At 47.1% G+C, this 24,288-nt stretch overlaps 1 protein-coding gene across 4 annotated transcripts in view; it reads left to right on the top strand.

The window, feature by feature from the left end:
* LOC138527959 (transcription initiation factor TFIID subunit 4-like) overlaps positions 1-24,288 on the top strand; it is a 3,082,360-nt gene that overhangs the window by 2,878,829 nt on the left and 179,243 nt on the right. For 3 of the 4 annotated variants that reach the window (XM_069639358.1, XM_069639375.1, XM_069639383.1), the window contains one exon: positions 15,706-15,729. The exons of the other annotated variant lie outside the window; for it this stretch is intronic. In XM_069639358.1, the coding sequence (XP_069495459.1) occupies positions 15,706-15,729 (24 nt within the window). The remainder of the gene's footprint in view (positions 1-15,705; positions 15,730-24,288) is intronic. 4 annotated transcript variants of the gene reach the window in all.

Genomic DNA, 24,288 nt, shown 5'->3' with positions numbered 1-24,288 from the left:
CTTGGGTCTATAGTAATTTCCAAATGCCCTAGATACCCTCGCTGGACTTTTTATGAACTGGGCAGATGTGTCATGGACAGGACTGGTGGCAGCTATCATTTTGCATTATTTGTAACTCTTCCCTGCCATGTTAACCGCATTACCTGCGTTTGGCACAAATAGGTGGCCTGGCTCCAAAACGGCCATGCCACAAAGTTCTTTGTCCTGTCCTTTGGCCATCTTGCCCCTTCACCTTCCCCAGGTCGAGTCGACTTGGGCCAGTCCTTATTTGGTCATGCATTTTCCCGTGAATCCCAATGTTTTTGCAGGCTTCTGCATGCCTTGTGTGTGTGTGCCTCCAGGATGTGGGCTGGGATGTCTGGTCCCAATACACATCCTGGGTGCCAGAGAGTCTGGAGTGTCCTGAATGCCTGAGACCACTGTGGTCTGTGATTGGCCCACGTATGGAGTGTGTGTTTGAGAGCAGCTCTCCCATTGGGTCCCTCCTGGACAGAGTTCAGAAATCCTTCTTAACACTGGCCATATCAGATCGAAGCCTTGAAGGCCCACGCCTGGTCCCCGCAGATCATGCGCTGGCCAGGACTCTAGTTCATGGATCCTGAGTTACCGTCTGAATGGCTGATGACAGTATAACGTGTATGAGCTGGAATGTCAGGGGGCTGGGTAGCCACATCAAAACGTGCAAAATGCAGTTATATGTTGAACGACACATGGTCAAATTGCTCTTCTTGCAAGAAACACATGCTCTTTCTAGCGAATATGAAGGGTTTGCGAGGACATGGGGCTCCCAACGCTATTACACTGCCTACTCTATCCAAAACCGTGGAGTCGTGATCCTTATCCATAAATGTCTCAATTTCATCATAAAGTGACGGATGCAGACCCCCCTGGGACGTTATGTACTGCTATTTGGGGCTCTGATGGGTATAGAGGTTGTGTTACTGAATATATATGGTCCCAACGTCGACGACCCGACTTCTATATACATCTCCCCACTGTGCTATCTGGTTTCCCTCTTGCCCCTATCCTCTGGGGCAGAGATTTCAATACTATTTTAGACATTAACTTTGATTGATAGATCGGGCTCCAGACCTCGCCAACTTTCCAAGGCAGCCAAAACTATCATAGAAATACAGGCCCAGTTAAAAAATATCTGATGCATGGCGGTTGATTCACCCTAGCTCCCGAACTTTCTCCTTTTATTCCTCAGTACATGACTCCCACTCATGGATCGACAGATGGCTTATCTAGGATACACTTGTCGGCATCATCACGCAAATGACTATCTTTCCCAGAACATTCTCAGACTACTCCCCAGTGACAGTCTCCCTGAGGTGGACTACTGACGACCCAGGGGTCCGCTCGTGAAGACTGAAACCACACTCCCTATAAGACAATGCCTTTGGAACTGAACTGGGAAACAGCATTGGTGATTTTTTTACACTAAACACTGGCTCCGTCAAATCACAAGCCACCCCTTGGGCGGCTTTCAAGGTCTATATTAGAGGCATTGCAATCTCCAAGGAAGCAGGGATACTCAGAGCAATCCGGAAAGACATCACCAAGAGTTAATCTCGACTCGCTCTCCTCGAAACCCAATACACTTCCTCTCAGTCACTCGTCACTCTTACCGATATTGGCACGGGACTAAATGCGTTCTGCACCCACGCAGAGTAAGAGCGTAAGTTCCTTGAAGACCCCCAGTCATCTTGCAGGTATGAGGAGGGTGAGCGCCCAAGCCGCGTCCTCGCCAGATTGATCCGGCATGAGAACAGAACGACACACATCCCGGCTATTGAGAGGGCAGACGGCACTCTGGCCCTGTCATCGCATGATATCAATGCCGAATTTCACTCCTTCTACGAAACCCTGTACTCCAATGTAGATACTTCTTCTACTATCAATATAGAATAATTATTAGATAGTCTCCCACTCTCTGTCCTCTTGTCAGAGGCTAGAGATGCCCTATCACACCCGAAGAAATATCCAAGGCTATAGACTCCCTGGCCTCCGGGAAGGCCCCTGGAGCTGATGGCCTTCCCGTCGAGTTCTATAAACGATATAAGGCTCGCCTGGTCCCCCCATTATCGATCCTCTGGGAGGAGGCCTGCGGAACTGGCATCCTGCCCCCCCTCTCTTTGAGGGGCAATAATCTCAGTGCTACTTAAACCGGGCAAACCCCCCACACAACGTGGTTCATACTGCCCCCTCTCTCTTATCATTTGCATCGTCAAAATGTATGCAAGGTCTTGGCCCTGAGACTGGCTCCCTACATGACATACGTTATTCACCCTGACCAGTCCGGTTTTATTCCGGGGCGTTCCACTTCTCTTCATTTACGCCGCCTGTTCAACATACTTGCCCGAGTCGACCCAGCTATACAAGCAGTTGTGGCTACCCGTGACATGCAGAAAGCCTTTGACTCTGTCTCCTGGAGGTTATCTATGGCGGGTTCTTGAGAAATGCAACTTCGGTCCTCACTTCATTTCCTGGGTTAAACTCTTGTATTCCTCTCCCGTTGCAAAGGTCTGCACTGAAGACCGTTGCTCGCCTCAATTTCCGATAACAAGAGGTACAAGACAGGGGTTCCCCTTCTTGCCGCTAATCTTTGCCTTAGTAATTGAACCCTTGGCCGATAGGATACGCCAACAATCTGCACACAGAGGCATAAGATTGTCAGGTCCCCCAGAGATAATTTCCCTCTACGCAGGCGATGCTATCCTCTTCATCCGCTCACCGGAACGCAATCTGGCCCCAATATTGCTGGCTACAATATGCAGGCCTGCGCCGCTCTTTCAAGAAGAGGCTACCTGACTTCCCCTCAATCCCTTCAGATGACCCGATACCATTGGAAGTTCTAAATACCACAACTTTTAAGGGAAAAGTCTCTAGATTGTACACCATCCTCCAGGGTAAAATAGCCTCCCCATTCCTTTAGTGCAGGGAATCCTGGGGTAGGGATCTGGGCGTCGAAATCACTGACCAACGCTGGGACCGCATGTGTGCCCGCACTCATGAGGTCTCACTTAATTCACGATTTAAGCTAATTCAATTTAAGGTACTCCGTAAATTCCACTACACCCCGATCAGACTACACCGCATGTCGAAAGACCACCCACCCACATGCCCTAGATGCAGAGCAGACGATGCAAATTACATACACATGATATGGTCCTGTCCGCGTCTCTCTGTTTTGGGAGGAAGTATGCACTACGATATCCGAAATGTTGGACTGTGCTATTATCCTTTCCCCATTGGCTTGTCTTTTTCATGAACTTCCCCACCTCGGGCGAAATTCCAGGAAACTAGCTGGCTTATGCCTGCTACTAGCCACTGGCTGTATCCTGCTGCTCTGGCTCTGCCCTAGGGCCCCCACACACAACCAGTGGTTCCGGGCTGTTACCTGGGTCTTTGATACTGAAGAGCGCTGGTCACTACTGCAGCCAACAGTGGCCAGACCCAGGAATATCTGGACCCCATTCCGCTCTTATATTTCTTCCTTGTCCGTTGATACCGAAGAAGACGCGGACGACCGGATCTCTCCAGCGCCCAGCTCCCCATAATCCATATGCTTTGAATGTTAGTATGATGCACCACTCTCGGACTATTGTACACTGTATTACTGCTTTACTGCTATATGTAACATCCATCTGGCATATGTGCATGAAATGTGTACGCATACCCTACATGTTTTCTGCTTGTTTTCTCAGTTTTTAAGGCAAGCTTAATTATATAAAGTTTAAAAAATTTAAAATAAACAATGCAGGGTGCCAAAAGTAACTGCACTGGGGCCAACTGGGTGCACAATACCAGTTAATCATATTCCTCTTCGGGGACAAGACTTTGAAACTTTGCGGATTCCTCTAAATAGTCTATAACACAAGTCCTCTACCCGTTACGTGCAGCCAAATATACATCTCAATTTGTATGACTCAAGTTCAATCTCTGAAGACAGGCGTTTGGGAAAACGTCTCTTCTTTAACAAATTGTTCCATTGATGGTGAAAGCCTACCAGATGTGCAATGGTAGATTCAAGAATGATATTCCCCCTAAAACAACTATCCGCACAGTTAATCACAGTTCATGTATTGCTCAAATTCTAACCAGAATTGTAGCTGGAAAATCCTTCATGATTGTGAGGTGATCCAACGAGTGGAAAGTGACCATGACCCACCGCACTTATCTGTTTTGCTAAGCACCAGTATCCAGAACATGTAAATGCCATTTTTGTCTAGTCAAAAACCAGCCCCTGTATCCACTAATAAACTATGGGACCAAATCAGTAAAGCACTATTTCCATACTTTACGAAAACGTGTCCCTTAATCTAACAGAACAACTTCCCAAATCAGGGGTGGTTTCATAAAGAGTGTAGAGTTAAAAAGGTTGTTCTCCTTGGAACCGTAAAATCAGAGAACCCCAGAGATCCAAGCACTTAAGAGTGGTTAGGAGTAAGTTTAAGGCTGTCACTGGAAAGGAAAAAAAGATTACAGACTCCAAAAGTGGGAAGTGCTCAAGGCAGTTAATAAAGAGGGAGACTGTAGAGCATTCTCGGGGATAGTTTCTCTTGGGCCCTTCTCTACACACTCTAAAATAGAAGCACATATTCCCCCCAGATATATGGAAACAACCGTTTCTTTTAAATATAAATATTGCTATTAACCTTTTAATTGAACTTAGACGTTACACCCGTTGTCATATCAACATCTCAACATTGTGAGTCTGCGTAGCATAACTTCCCCCGCCCCCCAACTTCCCTACCCCCTCATCAGCCTATTTGTTCCATTGTCTTACATTTCCGTGCACTAATTGTACTATGCGTCTGCTATCGGGTACCTTGCTTCTGTTTCTTCTGACGGTCGGCCCCTTTCTACTTCTGGGGGGCCCTCTTGTGCAGTAGAGAAAAGTTCTTGGAGCAAGGATCTGCGTGCTTCTCTGTCTGAGTTTCCTTCACCCTGTCTTTCCCAGGCTGTGTTCTGCCACACCACTGTCTCTGCCAGTGTCCATTTTTGGAGGTCGCTCTACTACAATTGTCTCACTAGGCCTCTTTGTGCCTTCCATCCCATCACTATTCTGCGTTTCGCCAGCACATACCCCAGGTCCTTCAGTTTGGTGATGTGCAACATGTGTTTCGGCCTTGAAAAGATGCCCAACAACCAAGCCCGGGGGATTGTATGTCCAGTGTTAAGGCTGCTCTTGCCCTCGTCTGTGCATTTTCATTCCAGAAGTGCTGAATTTCCCTGCAGGCCCAGAACATGTGTACCATGTCAGCACTGGCCTGCCCACACTTCGGGCAGTGTTTCTCAGTTACACTAGCAAAGCGTGGGATTTTCTGTGGCGTTAAGTACGCTCATTGGGTCACATACAATTGGATGAGCTGCAGTTTTGCATTCGTGGATACTTATTTGTGGTATGAGAGCACTGGCTTGGATTTACTGTCTGTGAACTGCTCGTGTACGTTGTTTCCCCACTGCTGAGCTGTCTGCCCCATCTGGTCTTTCTGTTGAGTTATAAAAAGCTCGTAGAGTATTGATACTGCGCGGCCTCCTTCTGAGGTATCATAGAGTGTCTCTACCGCTTCATGTGCCTCCCATCCCAGTAGTCTCTGGACATTTTTGCTTGAACGCCTTAAGCAAAGGTGTGTGTGTGTGTGATGTGTTGCCCTTTATGTAAGCCTGTGTTAGCTGTAATTATGCTAAAATCTACTAGTTCCCCATCTTGTAGCAGGTCCCCTACTGTTGTCATCCCCCTGGGCTCCCAGTATTTCCACACTTTCAGCTTGCTTTGTGTGTCACCCGTTCTTATCGCTACCAGTGGGATCTGGGGGGCTTAGGGCATTGCATTTCCCAGTAAGCGGCGGGCTCTTTGCCACATTGTTTTTCCAAGTGCCAGCAGGAGAGGGGGCTTGAGAAAGTGTGACTTGTGTGTCCAAACCACCTCCTTTAAAAAAGTATGGGGTACTAGCTAGTTGGAGCCGGGGTGTATCTTGGGTCGGCTCGTCCGACAGCCATCCTGTTACGAACTGCAGCTTGGATGCCACAAAATACATCTCGTAATTGGGCACCCTAATATCCTCTTGTTCATATGGTCTCTGTAGTTTAGTTAATGCTAGCCTACATCTCGTGTTCTGCCAGGAACCCCTGGCATATTGTGTCCAGTTTAACAACAAAAAATCCTGGGGATATTGTATGGCACATTAGTAAAATAGTGGAGCAACCTGGGAAGCACTACCATAGGCAGTCTGGACCAAAAACCAATGCATTTCTCTATCCTGTCCATCGCTTTCTGTGTGTTATGTATGTGTTCTGTCTTGGGATCATGGTAAACATCTACGCCAAGGTATCTGAATGTGTGTACTGCCCATCTCAGTGGGAACACGGGCAACAATTCTGCCGGCTTACGGCTATATCCCGCTAGCGGGACCAGGCATGAGTTGTCTTTGCTTGTCATAATGCCCAAAAGTTCAGCATACCGCTCAAACTCCTAAAGTATGTCTGGCACATTGGTCTCAGGGTGCTGGATGTATAAAAGCATGTCGTCCGCATACATGGAAATCAGATTCCATCTTCCATGAATCGGTATACCCGCCTCTTTGTACTCTTTCTGAAGGTACACTGCTAAGGGTTCTAGGGCCAGTATAAAGAGCATGGGGGACCATGGGCAACCTTGTCTTGTGCCTTTCTCTAGGTCCCATTGTTCCGGGATCTGGTTACCCATTTTAACTCTGGCCACCGGCTGGCTGTACAGCAGCCGTACCCATCTGATGTATGCTGGTCACATGCGAATCTCTGTAGTGCTGCCAGAAGCCACGGCCATCTGAAGGAGTCAAACGCCTTAACTGCATCTAGTGAGGCCACCACATATGGATCTGTGTTATCTTTAGTGTAGTATATCGTGTGATGTAACCTGTGTAGATTACATGTGATGTTCCTTTCAGGTATATCCCGTTTGATCAGTATATATGAGCTGGGCTATGGCTACTTTTAGTCTATTGGTTAATAGGGCGGTGAATATCGTCCCATCTTGGTTGAGCAGCGACAGTGGCCTGTACGACCTGCAGTCTGTTTCCGGTCTATTTGGTTTAAGTAGCGGTATAATTATGGATTCTCTCAATGTCAGCGGAAGGGCCTCCTCAGCGTATGCTTCTTTCAGCATCGCCAGCAACGGGGCTGCTAATTCCTTCAGATATTTTTGATGAAACTCGGCAGGTAGCCAGTCTGTGCCTGGCGTCTTACCTGATGGTAACCCCCTAATGGTGATTTTCAACTCCTCTAAGGTGACGGGGCGCCTCCATACTTTCCGCTGTGGCGGGGTCTAAACTCTGAAGTTCTAGTTGGTTTCATGCTTCCTCTCTTTCAGGGGCCTGTACTACTGATGTATCTGTATGCAGTTATTTGTAATATTCACAGAACCCTCTGTTTGTTAAGCTTTTTCATTGTGTACAGCCCTCCTTTGTTTTCTATCGCATGTATCATGTCCCGCTTTGTTTCGCTTTTATATAACTAGGTGAGCAATTTGCCTGGTTTGTCCCCCACCGTATGTTGCCTCTCTACATATTTCACGTAATTCAACACGCCAACTTTTCCCATTGTCTCTCGCATTCATGTTTCAGCCTTTGGGCTTCCTGTACCTGGGTGTCGGTCATGCTCTCAGCCAATTCAAAGCCTTCTAAGGTGGTTTCGGCTGTGGTTAGATCTACCTCTATCACCGCCTGAATCCCACCTGCTTTAGCTGTTGCTATCCCTCTGCTTCCCACAACATCACTGTAGACACCACACTTCTGGTATTATGCTCGAAGTATTCTTTGATGCTTCTCCTGAGGTGTCCCCTAAAGACCTCATCCTTCAGTGATTCCCCTCTAAGCCCCCAGGTCGGTATGCATGCTCTTGGAGGGTGTGGCCTCCATGTGACCAATAGCAGTGCATGGTCCGATAACACCTGTACTTTGTGTTCCGCAGTAGTGAACTCACCTAGTCCAGCCTTGTGTGTAAGCCTAGTTGGGCTGTACAGCGTTTATCTCCCCGGGTGCACGGTTGGAGTGAGAAAAGCGTTCAGGGCTTTAGCAGGGGGGGGTTGTATATTTGTCATCTGATCTATCAAGTAGGGTCTCGAGTGCTGTTAAAATCTTCCCCCCAAATTAAAGCACAATTCCTATGCGGACCAATCTTGGGGTATAATGAGCGAAAGTAGGCTGCTGTATCGTGGTTCAGGGCGTAAGTGTTGAGAATACACATTTTGTGGTTTTCCAGGAAGGCATGTACTAGGACCATCCCACCTTCTTTGTCTGTGACCGTGTTGAGTTCTCTAAACAGCACTGTCGGCGCCACCCAGATAAGTACCCCTCTAGCATATGCTGAATAGGGTGATCCCAGTGTTTTACCACTCAATTTCTTGGCGAGGGCGCCATGTTTCTCCTGCGTGAGGTGTGTCTCCTGTAGGAGTGCTTTGTTCACCCCTTTCCTTCGCAAGTATGTCATTATCCTGTTCATCTTTATGGAGTAAAGACCCCTGACATTCCAGGTAATTATCTTACTCCTACGTCCCGTCCCCTTTCCTCCATACTTTTGGGACATTCTGTCCTGTGGGACGGGACCGGAGCACTTTTTGTAAAAAAGCATCAAATTGAAAATGTGTCCTCCTGTTTTTACGCAGGATACCTCACACGGCCATAACCCCGCCCTCCTTAGCTCTGCTGCATGCATCGCTCTTCAGTCCTTTTCTCTGCACGGTCGGGGCTGGACGCACAAGCATCACTGGGAAGACCTTTTTCTTCACGTTGTCCTTCTCCCCTGCTCCAGTTCTGCGGTCGCGTTGTCCTCCGTGTATGCCGGATTGTTTGGGATTTGTCACTTGTTCCTCTTGCGAACGTCGCTTTGCTAGGGCGGATCCCCATTCTCTCAGCTTGGAGTGTCTGGGACCGGATCATCGTTGGGACTCATGTTTCTTCTGCGACTCCCTTTCAGTCCGGGCACTTCAGCGTCATCTTCGTCGGTGGGAGGAGAACTTCCATCGCATTTTCTACTCTTCATCGACGGAAAGAAGAGACGCCCAGTAAGTTCCTTACTTTTCAGGACACCTCGGCCGGGGTTCTCCGTCCTGGGGTCCTCCAGGTCCGAGAGTGGCTTCAAAAGCTCTGCTACCAGGATTTTCCCTGAGGTGCCTCGCAGGCCTAATAGGTGTACCAGAGGTTTTCTCCAAGGGTTTCCGCAAGGGACCTGCCTATACCAGATCACGATCCGAGGTTCACCCATCAGGTGCTAATAGCCAGCATAGTCGTGCTGAGGCGTTGTGTACCGGAGTTCGCCCCGAGGTCTCCTTGTCAGGAGCTTCCCACGCTGACACCGGGATGCGCCCTGAGGCTTCTGTTGAGGCTTTCTGTACCGAACTATGGTTACAGGCCCCCCTCAGGGGCGCTATTAAGACCGGACTCTGTTCCGAGGTTCCTCTTAACGAGGCTAAGGTGAGTACCAACAGAACTGAGAGACCTGTTAAGGTCTTGTCTGTGAGGTGGATTTCTCAACTTTCCTGCGTTCGCGTAGTCACTGGTTCTGTTGAGGGGGCACAGGGAGAGGTCGTCGACCGTAACTCCTCTGTTACCGGCATTGCCGAGGTTCCTCCTTTGGAGACTAATTCAAGGGACAAGATGTCCAGTAAACATCCAAGGCCCCATAGTACCGGCTCTGCCGCGGATCCTTGTGTCAAGGCTAACATGTTCAGTCAAGTCCCCTGACCAATCTGTCGAATCAACTGCCTCATCTGCACATATGACGCAGTTCTCCTCAGATGTTCACAAAATGGTGGGCCTTCCCGCGTGGTCTACAGTAGCCATTTTTAATTCTTCCCTCACACCCACACTACCGACTGTGGGTTCTCGGAATCTTCTTTTCGGTGGACAAACTTTTCCACGTGACAGTGTGAATCCGTTCCGCCCTTCCTATGACTGGCATTCTCAGATGCCACTACCACATTCGGTCTCGCTTCCTGGCAGCCTCTTCGTCAGAGGATGCCTTTTTCGGGAAGTTTGAGACGTATGCACTCTGACCCCTTAAGGGAGTACTTTAAGGGCCTTTCTTGTAGCTCTGTCACCAGGGTTTCCCCTGAGGTGCCCCGAGGGCCTAACAGGCGTACCGGAGATTCCTCCGAGGGTTCTGAAGGACCTGCCAGTACCGGGCATTGTTCCGAGGTTCACCATCACGGTGCTAAAGTTAAACCCAGATCGGCTAGGTGCTGGGATAACAGGGTTCACCCTGTAACCAGGATGAAACCTGAGGTTCCTCTTGTGGAGGCTAAAGTTTCTACCGAGTCCCGACTCAAGGCCCCTTTTAAAGGAGCTTTACGTAAAACATGAGGTTTCTCTTGTGGAGGCTAAAGTCTATATCGACAGATCTGAGAGTCCTTCTCTGAGGGTCTTGTCGGTGAGGTATTGTTCTCAACCATCCCATGCACAGGGTCGTGGTGGTACCGGTTCTACCGAGGGGGCAAAGCGGGGGATCATTGACCGCATTCCCTCTGGTACCGGCTTGTCCGAGGTTCCTCCTTTGGAGGCTAATTTTAAAACTGGTTCGAAGATGTCGACTAAACATCCGAGACCACCCAGTACCGGCTCTGCTGAAGATCCTTCTAAAGCTAAAATTAAGTCCCCTGACTCTCCGGAGGAGGCAATTGCCTCAGTTACACATGTGACGCAGTTCTCTTCAGGTGGTGACAAAATGGCAGCCCAACCTGCGTGGCCTACGGTGGCCATTTTGGATACCTCCCTTACACCTACGTTCGCAACGTCTGGTGCTGGGAGGATTCCTTTCGGCAATAGTAACTCGTTCCGCCTTTCTTTGACCGGCATGCTTGGGCTCCGCTGCCTCATACTGTCTCGCTCCATCCTGCTTTGCTCCACTGATCTATGTGGACCCGGCCGGTGGTGGACCCTCCTGGCAACCATCCTCCTTGTGTTCGGGGATGTAGGTCCCTTATGAGTGGTTTCTTCCTGTTCGACATCTAAGCCCTTGGCTGAGGATACGTTTTTGGGAAGTTTCAGATGCTCATGCACTCGGACCCTATGAGGACGTATTTTAAGCGTCTTTTCACTCCTGTTCCATTCTGGCCCCGCCTGCTCCAATTCGGTTTTTCTTTTAAAACCTGAGGCGTTAGGTGTGGAAGACCAGTCTTCTGTTCCTGCGTTGTTGGGATGAGCCTTAAGCGGATGAGGAAGGCGATGAGCAGCCCCGCTCAGTGAGAGCATTCCATGACCGGGAGGGGCTTGTGTAGCTCTGTTACCAGGGATTCCCCTGAGGTGCCTCAAGGGCCTAATAGGCATACCAGAGCGTTCTCTGGGGGTCCCTCCGAAGACCTTCCAAAACCGGATGTGGTTCCGAGGTTCACCATTTGGGTGCTAAGGTTCAGCTCAGTCAGTCTGTGGCTCTGGATACCAGGTTTTGCCCTGAGGTCTCCATTTCTGGAGCTTTCCACACTGATACTGGTCTCCGTTTCTGGTGCTTTTCACACAGAGCCACGGCTCGAGGCCCCTCTTGAGGGAGCTATATGTTCCGGGTTAAAACCCAGGGTTCGTCTAAATACCGTACCAACGGAGTCGATGGATCCTCTTAGGGTCCTGTCGGTAGGGTATATTCCTCAACCGTCCCACGCTCAGGATTTTGGTTGTACCGATTCTGTCGAGGGAGCAAAGAAGGTGCTCAGCAACAGGCCTTCCAGTACCGGCTCTGCCGAGGTTCCTCTATTGGAGGCTACTTCTGGGTCAGTTCCTAGGTTTCAACTAAACTTCCTAGTTCTGCCAGCACCGGCTTGGCCGAGGATACTTGTTTCAAGGCTAAGTGTTTAAGCCCCCTTAGGGGACAGTTGCCTCATTTGCTCCTATGACGCAGTTCTCTTCAGGTGTTGACTAAATGGCGGCCCAACCTCCCTGGTCTACGGCAGCCATTTCGGATACCTCCCTTACACCAACTTTCATGATGACTGGTGCTGAGAGCGTTCATTTTGGGGCTGAGCAGTTTTCCACGTTGTGTGGACAACAAAGACCCGTTTGTCGGTCCTGGCGAAAGCTTCAGCTAAGGCCCCTTGTACACAGAGGTCAGGGTACCAGACTCGGTCCTTCTCTGGGATCAGGAGGTTTTCAGGGTCGCCATGCGAGCCAGTCTGAAACTCTGTTGGTAGCCCTGCCTTAAGCAGCAGCGGCAAGGTGGTTGGTTTTTCTCTCGGCCATCAGCCTCCTCTACGGGACAGGTAATCTCCCTGCCGACAAATCACAAAATTATATTTTTTGTCGGTCACACTACACTTAGGTGGGGGGACGAATCTTGTCTCATCTGGAGGCGTGGCAAACCATAACCCAAGACTGGTGGGGTTTGTCCATTGTTTAGGCGGGTTTTCGCTTTCCCTTTCCTCCTACCCCACCCTTCAAACCTCTCTTCCGACAGATCGGGATGCTCTCCCTCAGAGCAGAGGTACAGAAACTTCTATACCTCAGAGCAGGGGAACCTGTTCCCCTCATGGAGCAAGGGAGGGGCTAGTACTGCTGCCCTTTCACAGTGCTCAACCAGGCCGGCCTGCGCACTATCTTCGATCTTTCCGAGAGAAATTCAAGTTGATCACGCCCTGCCAAATAAAGTCCTTTCTTCGGAAGGACGATTGGCTCAGTGTGGTGGTCTTCCAGGATGCGTAATCGACATTCTGACTGGAGCCCGCATATGAAATATCTGCGATTCTCTGTGAGAGCAGAACACTTCAGTTTCGGGTACGTTTTTTGGTCTCGGCTCAGCGAGACGCACACGAAATTCCTCTGAGGGGCCCCGCAGCGGTCCCCAATACCAGATCTTCTTCCAAGGTTCCCCATTTGGGGCTAAGGCTGACCCCAGTTCTGCTGTGGCTTTTCATACCAGGGTTCGCCCTGAGGCTTCTCCATCTGGAGCTAGCTGTACCGAGTCTTGGCTCGAGGCCCCTCTCGAGGTGGCTAATCGGTCACCAACAGAATTGAGAGTCCCTCATCGAGGGTCCTGGCTGTAAGGCATATCCCTAAGCCTTATCGCGCGCGCGGCCGTGGTGATACCAGTTCTGTTGAGGGGGCGAAAGAAGGCAGTCACGTACCACAGACCTTCCAATGCCAGCTCTGCCGCGGATCCTCTACTAGAGGCTAATTCTGGTGAAGCCCCTGACGTATCGAGTAAACACCCTTGATTTGCCAGTATCGGCTCTGCCAAGGTTCCTTGTTTCAAGGATAGGATTGCACGTAACGTCCCTTACTTCCCTGGGGAAACTATTGCTTCACTTGTCCCTGTGTTGTAGTTCGCCCCTGGTGTGTGATAATGGCGGCCCAACCTCTGCAGGCCATGGCGGCCATTTTGAATACCTCCCTTAGTGCAAGATTTTATATCAACAAGCAGGGCGTCACAGACTCTCCTCTCCTTGTGGATTTTGTCATGCAAATTTGGGCTAGGCCATCCAGTATATGGTTTGGCTCCAGGCTCAACACATCCCGGGTCACCTCAATGTGACCACAGATTAATTCAGTCGCCAGTCGGCATCGGTTACGAGTGAGATGAACAGCAATATCATCTCCAACTTTTCCAGCAATGGGGCATGCTAGAGGTGGTTCTTTTTGCAACTTTTGGGTCAACATGAAAGCTTATGCTTTCCCCCTCATTGCCTCCTATTTATTGGTCGCTCTGTAAGCACATCGAATTGTTGCCAAAGCAGCTACGTGGGCTTTCCCACCAGCTGTTGGTAAGCATTACTGCAAAGACCTTGGCTGCAGAGCCGATGCTCAATTCGGCCAGGCTGTTCTAAAAACCTTTTTCAGTAAGGAGGTTCCATCCACCTGTATTTCCTGTGAGGAGTGCTTGGTAATCTCCCAAAAGTATGGAGGAAAGGGGACGGGACGTAGGAGTATAACAACAAAGTTACTCACCGTAGTGACTACCTTAGTCTTAGTCCATAGTCCCCTTTCCTCCATACGCCCACCCACCGTCCCCTCTAATAAATATCCTCTGTTATTTCTTAAATGGTCTCGGACCTGGCGATAGAAAAGGACTGAAGGGCGATGCGCAGGGCAGAGCTAAAGAGGGCGTGGTTATGGCCGCGTGCGGTACCCAGCGTAAAAAGAGAAGGACACATTTTCAATTTGATGCTTTTTTACAAAAAGTGCTCCCGTCCTGTCCCACAGGATGGAAAGTTCCAAAAGTATGAAAACTGAAAAGTGCTTTCCCTTCACTGTTGTACGGTACGGTACGCAATGCCGTGTAGGCGTGCAGTGGTCATCGTGTCTTGCTGCTAGTCAGCACAGAGAAGGACTAAAGGCAGCTTCCACTCACCGTCACACAGGGTTTTGGGTGTAGACCTCCTCGCATTCCGGGCTGACGGCACATTATTTATTGCTCCGCTTCTGTTGGATACACGTTTTGCCTGGTGTTTGTTGTGGGCGTGTTCCGTGGGGCCCCACTGTGATACCTTCCTCTTTTCTCTTATGTCTGCTCCTTGCTCTCTCCGGTCCCTCTATCTTCCGCCCAGCAAATGTTTCCTTACTAGGATCACTCTCTACAATATTAGCTTCTTTCAGGGGATGTGTACCACTCTCCTCCCAAGGTGCACCGCCTCACCTCCTCCTTCCTCCTTTTTTATGGTATCGCCTGAGCTGTTGCGACCTTAGCACAGCCCATCAGTGCCTTGCAGCGTAGTCCCATTCAGAGGTTGGGCCGCACAATGGGGTTTCTGATTACCCGCTTGCACTCCGCTCGGGGGATCAGCCTATTTCTCCCGCCGACAATGTTTGTGCCCGGGTGCTTCCTGTGCATGCCTGCACTGGTTATTCACATGTCTGGGTTGCGTCCTGTGCCGGCCCCCTTGCAGAGGCCTGCCTTGATCTAATATTACATGCTCCAGTGTGGTATGCGGCTGCCTTCTCGTCCGCTTACGTGTTTCGGCCCCTCCAGACCGTGTTGCGGCTGAGCTTGCGGATGTTGATACGCTCGCCTGTCCCTCACTGCTGTATTGGGTGATGATGTTAGCGGCCCGACCACCTCATCACCCTCTTGGCGATGTGGCGGCCAATTCCGGGCCGGCAGAAGTGTGGCTCCAGCGTCCACTGCCATCTTGAAACACTTCACATTACCTAAAAGAACTCCATTGCTACCTTCACGACTAGAATTGGGGATGAACAGTTTTAACTTTTGAATCTAAGCTACACCTTTGTTGTATTGGCCCAAAATTATGACCTAAAGTCATATGACAATATATAGGATAGCTTTCTAGGATGTTCTTAGATAAAACTGTGCTAGCAATCTACAATGAATTAGATACCTTCCAGATTTAAGTAGACACAGAATCTTAATCCAGCAAATATGACCCCAAATTATCTGATCTTAACACCCAGATCACAAATCCTTCAGAAATATACGGATCGGTATTACGGAAACGTTTATCTGAGATACGTTCTACAGGCTTTATTTCAAGATATCTAGATTTCAAAACATATTAGGGATTTGTGAAATACCTCAATTCTATAGAAGCTAGGAAAGCAAAATGTTGTATCTGAAAACCTGATTGGGTATTGTAGCGTTAGCTACCTTTAACAAGAAATTGAATGCTTATAATTCAGACAGGTGCTGAAGATGTTGTACAGAATTAGAGAACTATCTACACTTTTTAATATTTTGCCCATTATATTTGAAGTTTTAAAAAATGTGTTTTTTTCCTATTTACAGGGGCCTGAATATCAAAACAACCTGGTAGGTCATTTTCTGTTTCTCGTGCAACTAAAATGACTCAGTACTATGGACACAAAGTTAATTTTTTTTTTAAAGCCTGGTGGTTGAGAAGGAAAGCCTTTGTTAACCTAATTTGTATCTCAAGATCTATATAAATTCTTTCTAAAGTTGTATCTATTTTGTAAACTGATTTACTATTTTTATGGTCTTTTATTTTAAATGATGAATTATGTTGTTTACTTGCATGTTTTATGGTTTATACCGAAATAAATCTCATTACTGAATGACTTACCAGTGTTGTTGATATCAACCTTTTGGTTAGTTGCAAAGCCCTTCAATTCTTTCATGCAGAACTTAAGCAATTCTTTATTCTGCTTGTTTTTATGGATAGGTTTTTTCTGCATTCATTTTAGAAATACGTTATTCCACTTTGTGAGGCTCATTTCAGCATTACTAAGATAAGGCTGGGTTACGTTACTTGGCTCAGTGGCAACCTGAGCAGTTGTATTGCAATGCATATTCTTTATTGCACGCCTGTTACTCTTATCATGTATAGCAGTTTTTTCAGCTTCTTGAGTGAGAGCATCCAATCATGGCTAATCAAGTTTTCAGAGGATTACACATCCTGCATGGTACCATTAGTATTAACCAGATCAGCATGAGGATCAGACAGTTTAACAGTTTTATCAACGTCCTCACTTGATCCTCTACTCACTCTGGATTCCATATTTAAGTGCATATGCTTACCAACGTTGGTGGAAGGTATGCAGATTGACTTTTCCACAACAGTAATTTTTGCTTCCAAGTCCCTCCCCCCCCCCACTGCTTGTTTCAAATATAAATCTAAAGCACCTATTGTTAAGGTCTACAGTTAGTGTTCCTGTTTAGACGTAATACAAAAACACAATGATTAGAAGTCAAGGAAATTAGTTCAGCTTACCATATACAGTAGGTACTCACTATTCTTGCACTGCAAGAGAAGGAAACTGGCAAAGCAACCCAACAGAAATAAATGAATGGAAGTGGAGCACAACCACTACTGGACTATATTGTCTGCCACACACTGCCTTACAGCTGCCTTTGCACTGCACTTCGACCATTTCAGGAGATTAAATATCCGTGATCTCCTTGCGGTGGTCCTGAAGGGGGAACTAGTGAAACCGGGGCCCACTAACAGACCTATGGCGGACTACCTTCATGTGGCTCTTCACATATTTCAGAGGATTCAATATTCACTTCCTCCCTGTGGCCTTCCTCAAAGAGATCTTAAGAGTTCATTGTGGTGCATTCCTACACCATCACGGATTACAAAACTATAATACATATTCGATGACCCACGAACAGAGAATATGCTTAGCTGTCTGTATAGATTACCTACTCTACTATCCCCTGTCATCTTCTAGTCCCGCTGGTAATCTGCGCCCTCACTGCTGAAGAAGCCAAAATCGAGAAAGAGACGAAGATGGTAAAGTGTCCGTCTCGCCTGGTGGTGCGACCACATGGAAGCCCTGATGGGCCTGTTTTGAAGCTGAGACTAGACTGCAGCAAAGAGACAGGATCTCAAGCTCTGCACGAGAAGTGCATTCACCGCTGAGCAGCGGAAGGGAAGCGAACGCTCCCGAAGAGGTAACGTCGTTGAGAAGAGGTAACAGTGATATTCGATGCTAGAGAAGCCATCAAGGCTACAGGAGCCTGTTAAACCCGAGTGGGCAGACGCCCTACATAAATCGAGCAGAAGCAAGCCTATTAGAAGACCAGAAGGCTTTGGAGAGCCCTGAGAAATTGAAAGTCATTAAGAGTCGAGGCTGGAGAAGCCACAAGGGTTACAGGAGCCAGATAAACCTGAGCAGGCAGAAGCCCTACCAAAACCATGCTAAATAAAGCTTAGCAGAGGGCCAGAGAGCTTTGGGGAGCTCTGTGACAATAAAAGATATTAATGTTCAAGGCTGAAGAAGTCACAAGGGTTATGGGAGCCAGATAACCCCCGTGGGCGATGCCCTACCTAGACCGAGCTAAGGAAAGCCTTTCAGAGAGTTGTGGAGAGTCCTGAGAAATCGAGAAACTTTAAGGGTGGAGCCTGGGAAAGCCCCACAAGTTTTACGGGAGCCAAGAAAACCCGAACGGGCAGACGTCCTACCAAGGTCCCTCTAAAGTGAGCCTGTCAGAGGGCCAGAGGACTTTGGAGAGCCAAGGAAACACAAAACATAACAAACAGACTTTGTGAGAGAGAGAACCTGGAGGGATCCAATCTTAAAATATAAAACAAGAAAGGTGTTGCTTACCAAGTTGGAAATGGTAAAACCATGTTAAGAAAGCCTTTTCTTCCAGGAGAGAGAGAATTGTATGAAATTAGGATTTGGCATACAGAACCTGCAGGGAAGTTGTTAACTGTGCTGTGGGATATTGACAAACTTTTAAACCCTCTTGGAAAAGGAATCTAAGTGATTGGGCCAGGCGGAAGCCCAAACAAAGAGGCCATTGCTCTGGTCTCCATTTTTTTGTTATTTTCTCCTAAGTGGCAGGGACTAGTTAACTGATAGCATGTGGATTAAGGACTATTTCTTTTGGACTTTGACGAGCACCCTTACTTAAAAAAAAACTTATTTGTTAAGAAGGGGACCCCCCCATCATCTCCCACAATAGCTGTAGGGTTAGATAGGCGGTTTCTTTTTTACTTGAATAAACATCCCAGAATCTTTACATGTGATTATAGCCCCTGTGTTCCCTTAGCACAGGTTCCAGTGAGGAGCAGATAAAGTATTTTGTCGCAAATTGGAGGTTGGTTTCTACAGACCCCTCAGTTCTAGATACAGTCAGGGGTTGTTAGTTATCAGTTTTTGAATGGCCCTCACCAGGAAACTCCACTGTGCTTGCTCAGGTTCAACTGGGAACAAGAGTGAACAGTAAGGCCATAGAATCTTCGCATCCACACTCGCCCAACTTAATCAGCAACCTACTTTTTGTATAGAAAAAATGTTGTTAATTTCACCCCAAGTGTTCAATCTTGGTACACTGAACCAGTTAGTGCTTTACTGCCATTTCAAGATGGAGGCGATTACGTTGTTATGTGATGTGTTGAGGCCAGGCAATTAGTTAGTGTGTTTGGATCTCAAAGATGTGCATCAAATGATTCCCATTCTCCAAACACAGGCAGTTTCTGTGTTTTCAATGGAAACAGTAACTATTCCATATTTCATCATTGCCCTTTGGGTTGTCATCCTCTCCTTGGTATTTTAAAAATGATCACGGCCGATGGTAGGTTTTTTGTTTCTTCGAGACATCAGATTGTTTATCTACTTTGACAATATCCTTCTTATTTCCCAGTCGACGTACTTGCTCTTGGAACATCTCCATCTAACAGTCAGTCTGCTGACTTCTCTGGTGTCCTCATCAATTGGAAGAAATCTGAGTGCCAACCATCCTAACGGCTTAGAGTTTGTGTGTGTCACGATCGACTGCGTGTCATCTACCCTTCGGGTCCTGAGGGAACAGATTTGCAGCATCAAGGGAGGTTGGGCGAGCCTTACGGGCTCATCTGTTATCTATTTGGCAGATAGCTAGCATAAGTGGGCTCTTATCGGCCTCCATTCAGGCAATTGTCTGGCCCCATTAAACTACACAGCCCTACAGATGTTAAAGATTAAAAACTCTGTGAAGGTACAGGTTATGTCAACTGGGCACAGCTTTCTTCAGAAGCGCGCCACAAATTAAGATGGTCGCTCAATTATTTTGACACATGGAATGGGTAAAAGATTTTTGGTACTACCCCCCCGGTCTTGTCTTGGAGTCTGATGAGAACTGCACTGGTTGGGGGCTTATTGCAATGGCATTTCCACTGGAGGTTGGTGGTCCTGCGCAGTCTCTCACTGGTGCATAAGTTGTTTAGAGATTCTTTCCTTTGTGGTCCAATGTTTCGCCACCAATAGATGGCGCTCTACCATGACCCTCCCAATAGACATTCAGGTATCAGTCCTTTATAAAAAATAAATTGGGGAACATGCGATCCAGGGGCCTGTTGGAGCTGGCAATAAGGTTTTGGGATTTTTGAATTCCGCCTCAACTGAAATTGCGGGTGGTCTTTATCTCAAGGGCCTCCAACATTGTTGTGGATTGGTGTTCTCACCATTGCAAGGATCCAGCGGACTGGCATCTGTCTGGTAATTTTTCACAGACTACACAGTCTTTGGGGTCTCTTCCAGGTCGCGCTGCTCGCATCACGTCTCAATAGACAAATTCCAACGTTTTTTAGCTGGAGGACGGATCGGTAGCCCTGACTGTGCATTATTTTGCTGAGGACTGTGGCAGGGACACGTTTAATGCATGGCCTCCATTTCCACTGATACCCATGGTTCTTGTGTTAGGCAGAATCCTGTGCAGTTCCCTTGGGGAACACTGCAAAAAGATCAAGACTACAGGAGTAAGCAGGAAACCCAAATGGTAGCAGTCTGTACCACCCAGATTTACCTGGTAGCTCTGGCTGAGCAGTCAGACCTCTCTCAAGATGAGTAGGGCAGTATACAGAGGATACACAATAGGGCCAAAAACACAGTGGAGCAAACAAACACTGACCAGAGCTTGGTATCAAAAGTATATAATTATTTATTTAAAACACACTTTAGGAAATACACTAGCACTATAGGGAAAAGCAAGTTCAAACACAATCAACAAAAGTATACAAACCTCTCTTAGCAATTATTAGACAAGTCTAGGTCAAACCACCACTATTTGTAAAATAGACGCGAGCGCTTAACTTAGATGACACTCCAATAATTAAGTTAGGGGGAGAGAAAAAGACAGGTCATGAAAATAAAACAGTTCCCAACACTTTTCTAAAACCAGAGCAAGTTAGTAAAGGCAGAGTCTACTGTAGAGCCAAAGTTCATAGGCCAGGGCCACTTTAAATGGAGCAAGGCGAAATGTGCCCAAGATCACACAGTTTAAAAATTCACTGAAGTCTTTGCAAAATGTTCAAAAGAGGTTGGCTTGATGTGAAAATAAAGTTAGAGGGTCTGGATTTAAGGGTCACTTTTAGCAATCCGTGGAAAGGGAGGCCAGGTGGAACACAGAACCTTTAAAAGTGAGGAAACTCCAGCGGTGGCAGTTGTTCCTGGCAGCGGGTGCAGTTCGTGGTTTCGACCAGGGAAGGAGACAATCTCATTGAGGAGGAAACTTGAAGTCGTTGCACTGCCCAGGGATGAAACCAGCCACGGAGTTCGTTCTGTTAAAAGGTGCGTTCCTTTTATTCGCGGTCCGGCTGGACTGAAGCTTGGCTATCCAGCCGCTGGGTGCTTGGCACTGGCGATTCGACCAAGGGAAGTCCTGGAAGGCGAATGTCGAACTGGTTGATCCCACCAGCTCAGAGGGAGAAGACTCTTACAGCAGAATATCTTCTCTGGTCGTCGGGGAAGTAGTGAGGTCGTTGCAGCAGGGCTCCACCGGTGGTGTCATCGTTGCAGATGGCTCAGCTTCTCCCCTCTTCGGATTTCTCAGGTCCAGTGGCGACTTCTGAAGTTCCAGTTCCAAAAGCCCTGCTTTTATGCAGAAAAACCCCCATTCAACAGCCCAGCTGTCACTCATACATGCTAAGTGGTGAGTCGGGCGGCTCACCACTGGGCCAATCAGAACAGAGTGTGACTTGGGTTGCTAAGGCAATGCAGTCCAGGGTGCCAATTCCCCCACCCACACATCCTGTGAATCCCAGACAGAGTGGCACTAGTTGGAGGGCTTCTGTGGAGATGCCTGCCAAAAAGTGGAACAAAAGGCCCGAACCTTGGTTGGAGTTACAGAGACGGACACGTATGCCATTTTGTGAAAGAGTTCTGGCAAAACGACCCAACCAGTGATTTTATATTAATTAAATAAACCGGCGGTATCTTTACAATGCACCAAAAAAATGGTGCGTTTAAAATGAATGGGAAAATCCCATAGGAAATATTCCGGTGGAATAGTTTGCGTGGTAACCACTGGCACCAGCCAGAAACTTGACAAGGGGGGACTGGACAGTGCCCCCTTGGAAACAGACCCAGGGGCAATCTAATTAACCCTTCCAGTACTTCCACAATATGATGGTTTGTACTGGTTCTGTTCACAATTTTGGACTAATAAAGCCAATGGTGACTTTACATGCCCTGGGAGACAGTAGTCAGTCCCAGGGTATGGAGTCTATGTTTTGGGGGTCACTATGACACCCCTGTGTTATTGCACTGAGGGTGTTGTGTAACACATATACCGAAACACATGATACCCTATGGAGTAAAAGACCCCATAGCCCATAAGCACATGCTAAATCAAAAGACATACCTCAAATCATGCCCAAGAGTGGGAACAAAAAGAGTCTCATTCTTAGCAGGAGAAAGAAACAAACCCCAAAAATCCAGCAAAGCTGCTGGGAGACTCACTAGGTTTGGGAAATTAGCCTTATAAGAGAAATCTCCCTAACATCTTGTACAGGTCTGGTACATGCCTGTGGTTTAGGTGACTATGTGGTGGCCATCACAGGCTTGGTATCCTCTGGTCCTTCAGCTCCTCATTACCATCCCATGCATTTTGCTAGTGTTCCCTGACGTTCTGCAAAGCCCTCGAGGAGAAGGCCATCCACTCACTCTGGTGGGTCCCTCGAGTTGATCGTCTGGTTGATGTCGGGAATGTTGTGCTCGTCAATGCATTTCTAGCTTCGTGCTTCAATAACAGATCCTGGGCTCCTAGATCCCTGTGGTCGTAGAATAAATGCATTATGATTATGTTCAATGACTCCCTACAGGAACAAATATATGAGCATTCACAAATATTTACCGCAAACGATTTTATTTGTATGCAAGTTTTTATTTTAGTTGTTTTGTTTTCTTGTAGTACGGCAAAAACATATTTTAATACAATAACATTGGTAACTATAGTGTCCGTGAATTTATCAACGTGTTTGGTATTTCTGGTAAGGTTACGTTTATTTTCTCTCCCCCAGGTCAGTAAGCAGTTCAAGTACATGTCTAGGACTAGTCATTAGCGCATCCTATCCATGCAAGCCTTTCACTCTAACCGTCAATCTTGCAGCATGCAGTCATCACACATAAACATTCAATTTCATCATTGCATCACTCATTCCTTGCATCCAAACATGTCACTCACTTACATACGCACATACACGTCACTACAGTAACATATTTTTGCCAAGTGTATAATATTTGGGTGGCACAAACTGTTCATAGTGATGCTCACATGGCAGTGACCCAACAGCAACCTTACCAGCGGCCCTTCGTTTCCCTGAAATCTACCATTAGCATTCGGGCAATGTTCCCTGTGACTTGTCGCAGACCCTTGAGCTGTGACCATAAACATGAGCTTCCAGGCAACAAGATCTGTTTATTGTGTAATAATCAGAATGGCACTACTGGCAATAATTACGAAACGCGTATGCATGGTGGTAACCACTTAACTACCGAACCCCACTCTGCTTTGTGGTAAGCAGTGTATTATTGACGTTATTCTCTCTCACTCGGTTCCGCCTCCTTTTAGCCTAGATGAAGCAAATGGTTCAGTTGTCATGTGCCATGGAATTCTATAAATTATATATGCACGTTGAGACCGACTGCTGTTAAGTATTGAAAATGTCAACTTAAATTGACTTTACTGCTTAGTATAGCATTTGTACTACAATTTATAAAGGTGATACAAAAATCGATAACATTAATATAGTGAATTGTTAATTAGAATGCATTTAATTTTTTCTCATGTTACTTTCACAAATCTCCCTGGATCTCACAGTGGACAAATCCCACATTATGTCAACCACGTTGTAATATACGTTTCTTTGATTGCAATTCATTGTTTTGAATATCAGCTAATGGTAGAGATGGTCTGTAAAAAATTGGGGGCTTGATGCGGGGTGAAGAATGCTCTAATTATTTTTAAATTAGGGTTCGAGTATATTGTATTGGTCGATCGTTTTTGATTTGCAAATGCACCTAGCAGTATTGCCAACAAACACAGGAAAAACCTGTCAACAGAAAATAAGCATGTTTAAAAGTAAACTCCATCAGAAGCTTTAGATTGAAAGGTTTCTTAATTCTACTGCGAAATGAAAAAAACACGTTTTGAAAACAGAGCCAGAAACGGGCAGGGAAGGGTTAAGCAGAAATTGAGCGGGGATGCTCGAGGGCATCAGTGCTGCAGAACATGGCAGTGTTCGTGAGAAGGCAAGTCATTTCCCGAAACACTGCAGACACATGGCCTTAGGCAGTCTAAAACCTTTGGAGACCAAAATGGCTCGCAGGAGTTAGAAGTAATAAGGTGTTTTTCGCCTTCTCTCTCCTTGACTGAAATTCTGTAAGGTTGCTCTGCATTACTAAGGAACAAAGACTCTATTTTTGTGTTTTTGTGGCTATTAAGATCCATTACCATTTGACATTTTTAAGATTGGGTAGCCTGTACTGTGGTGCTAAATTGAAGTTGTTTGTTTTGATTTTGATTCTTTCATTGTTCAAAAAGAACAAAGGCAGTAAACTTGCAGTGTTGTGAGCTTACTGTAGTTTGTCAGTGTTTGCTGCGTGGATCAAGGCTGATTTGCTGTAGCAAAATAGAAAAGAA

This window comes from Ambystoma mexicanum, chromosome 1q (assembly GCF_040938575.1).
Source record: "Ambystoma mexicanum isolate Mex_15411 chromosome 1q, UKY_AmexF1_1, whole genome shotgun sequence".
Lineage (NCBI taxonomy): Eukaryota > Metazoa > Chordata > Amphibia > Caudata > Ambystomatidae > Ambystoma > Ambystoma mexicanum.
Note: the sequence above shows the minus strand (reverse complement) of the source record. Positions and strands in the feature narration are given on the sequence as shown.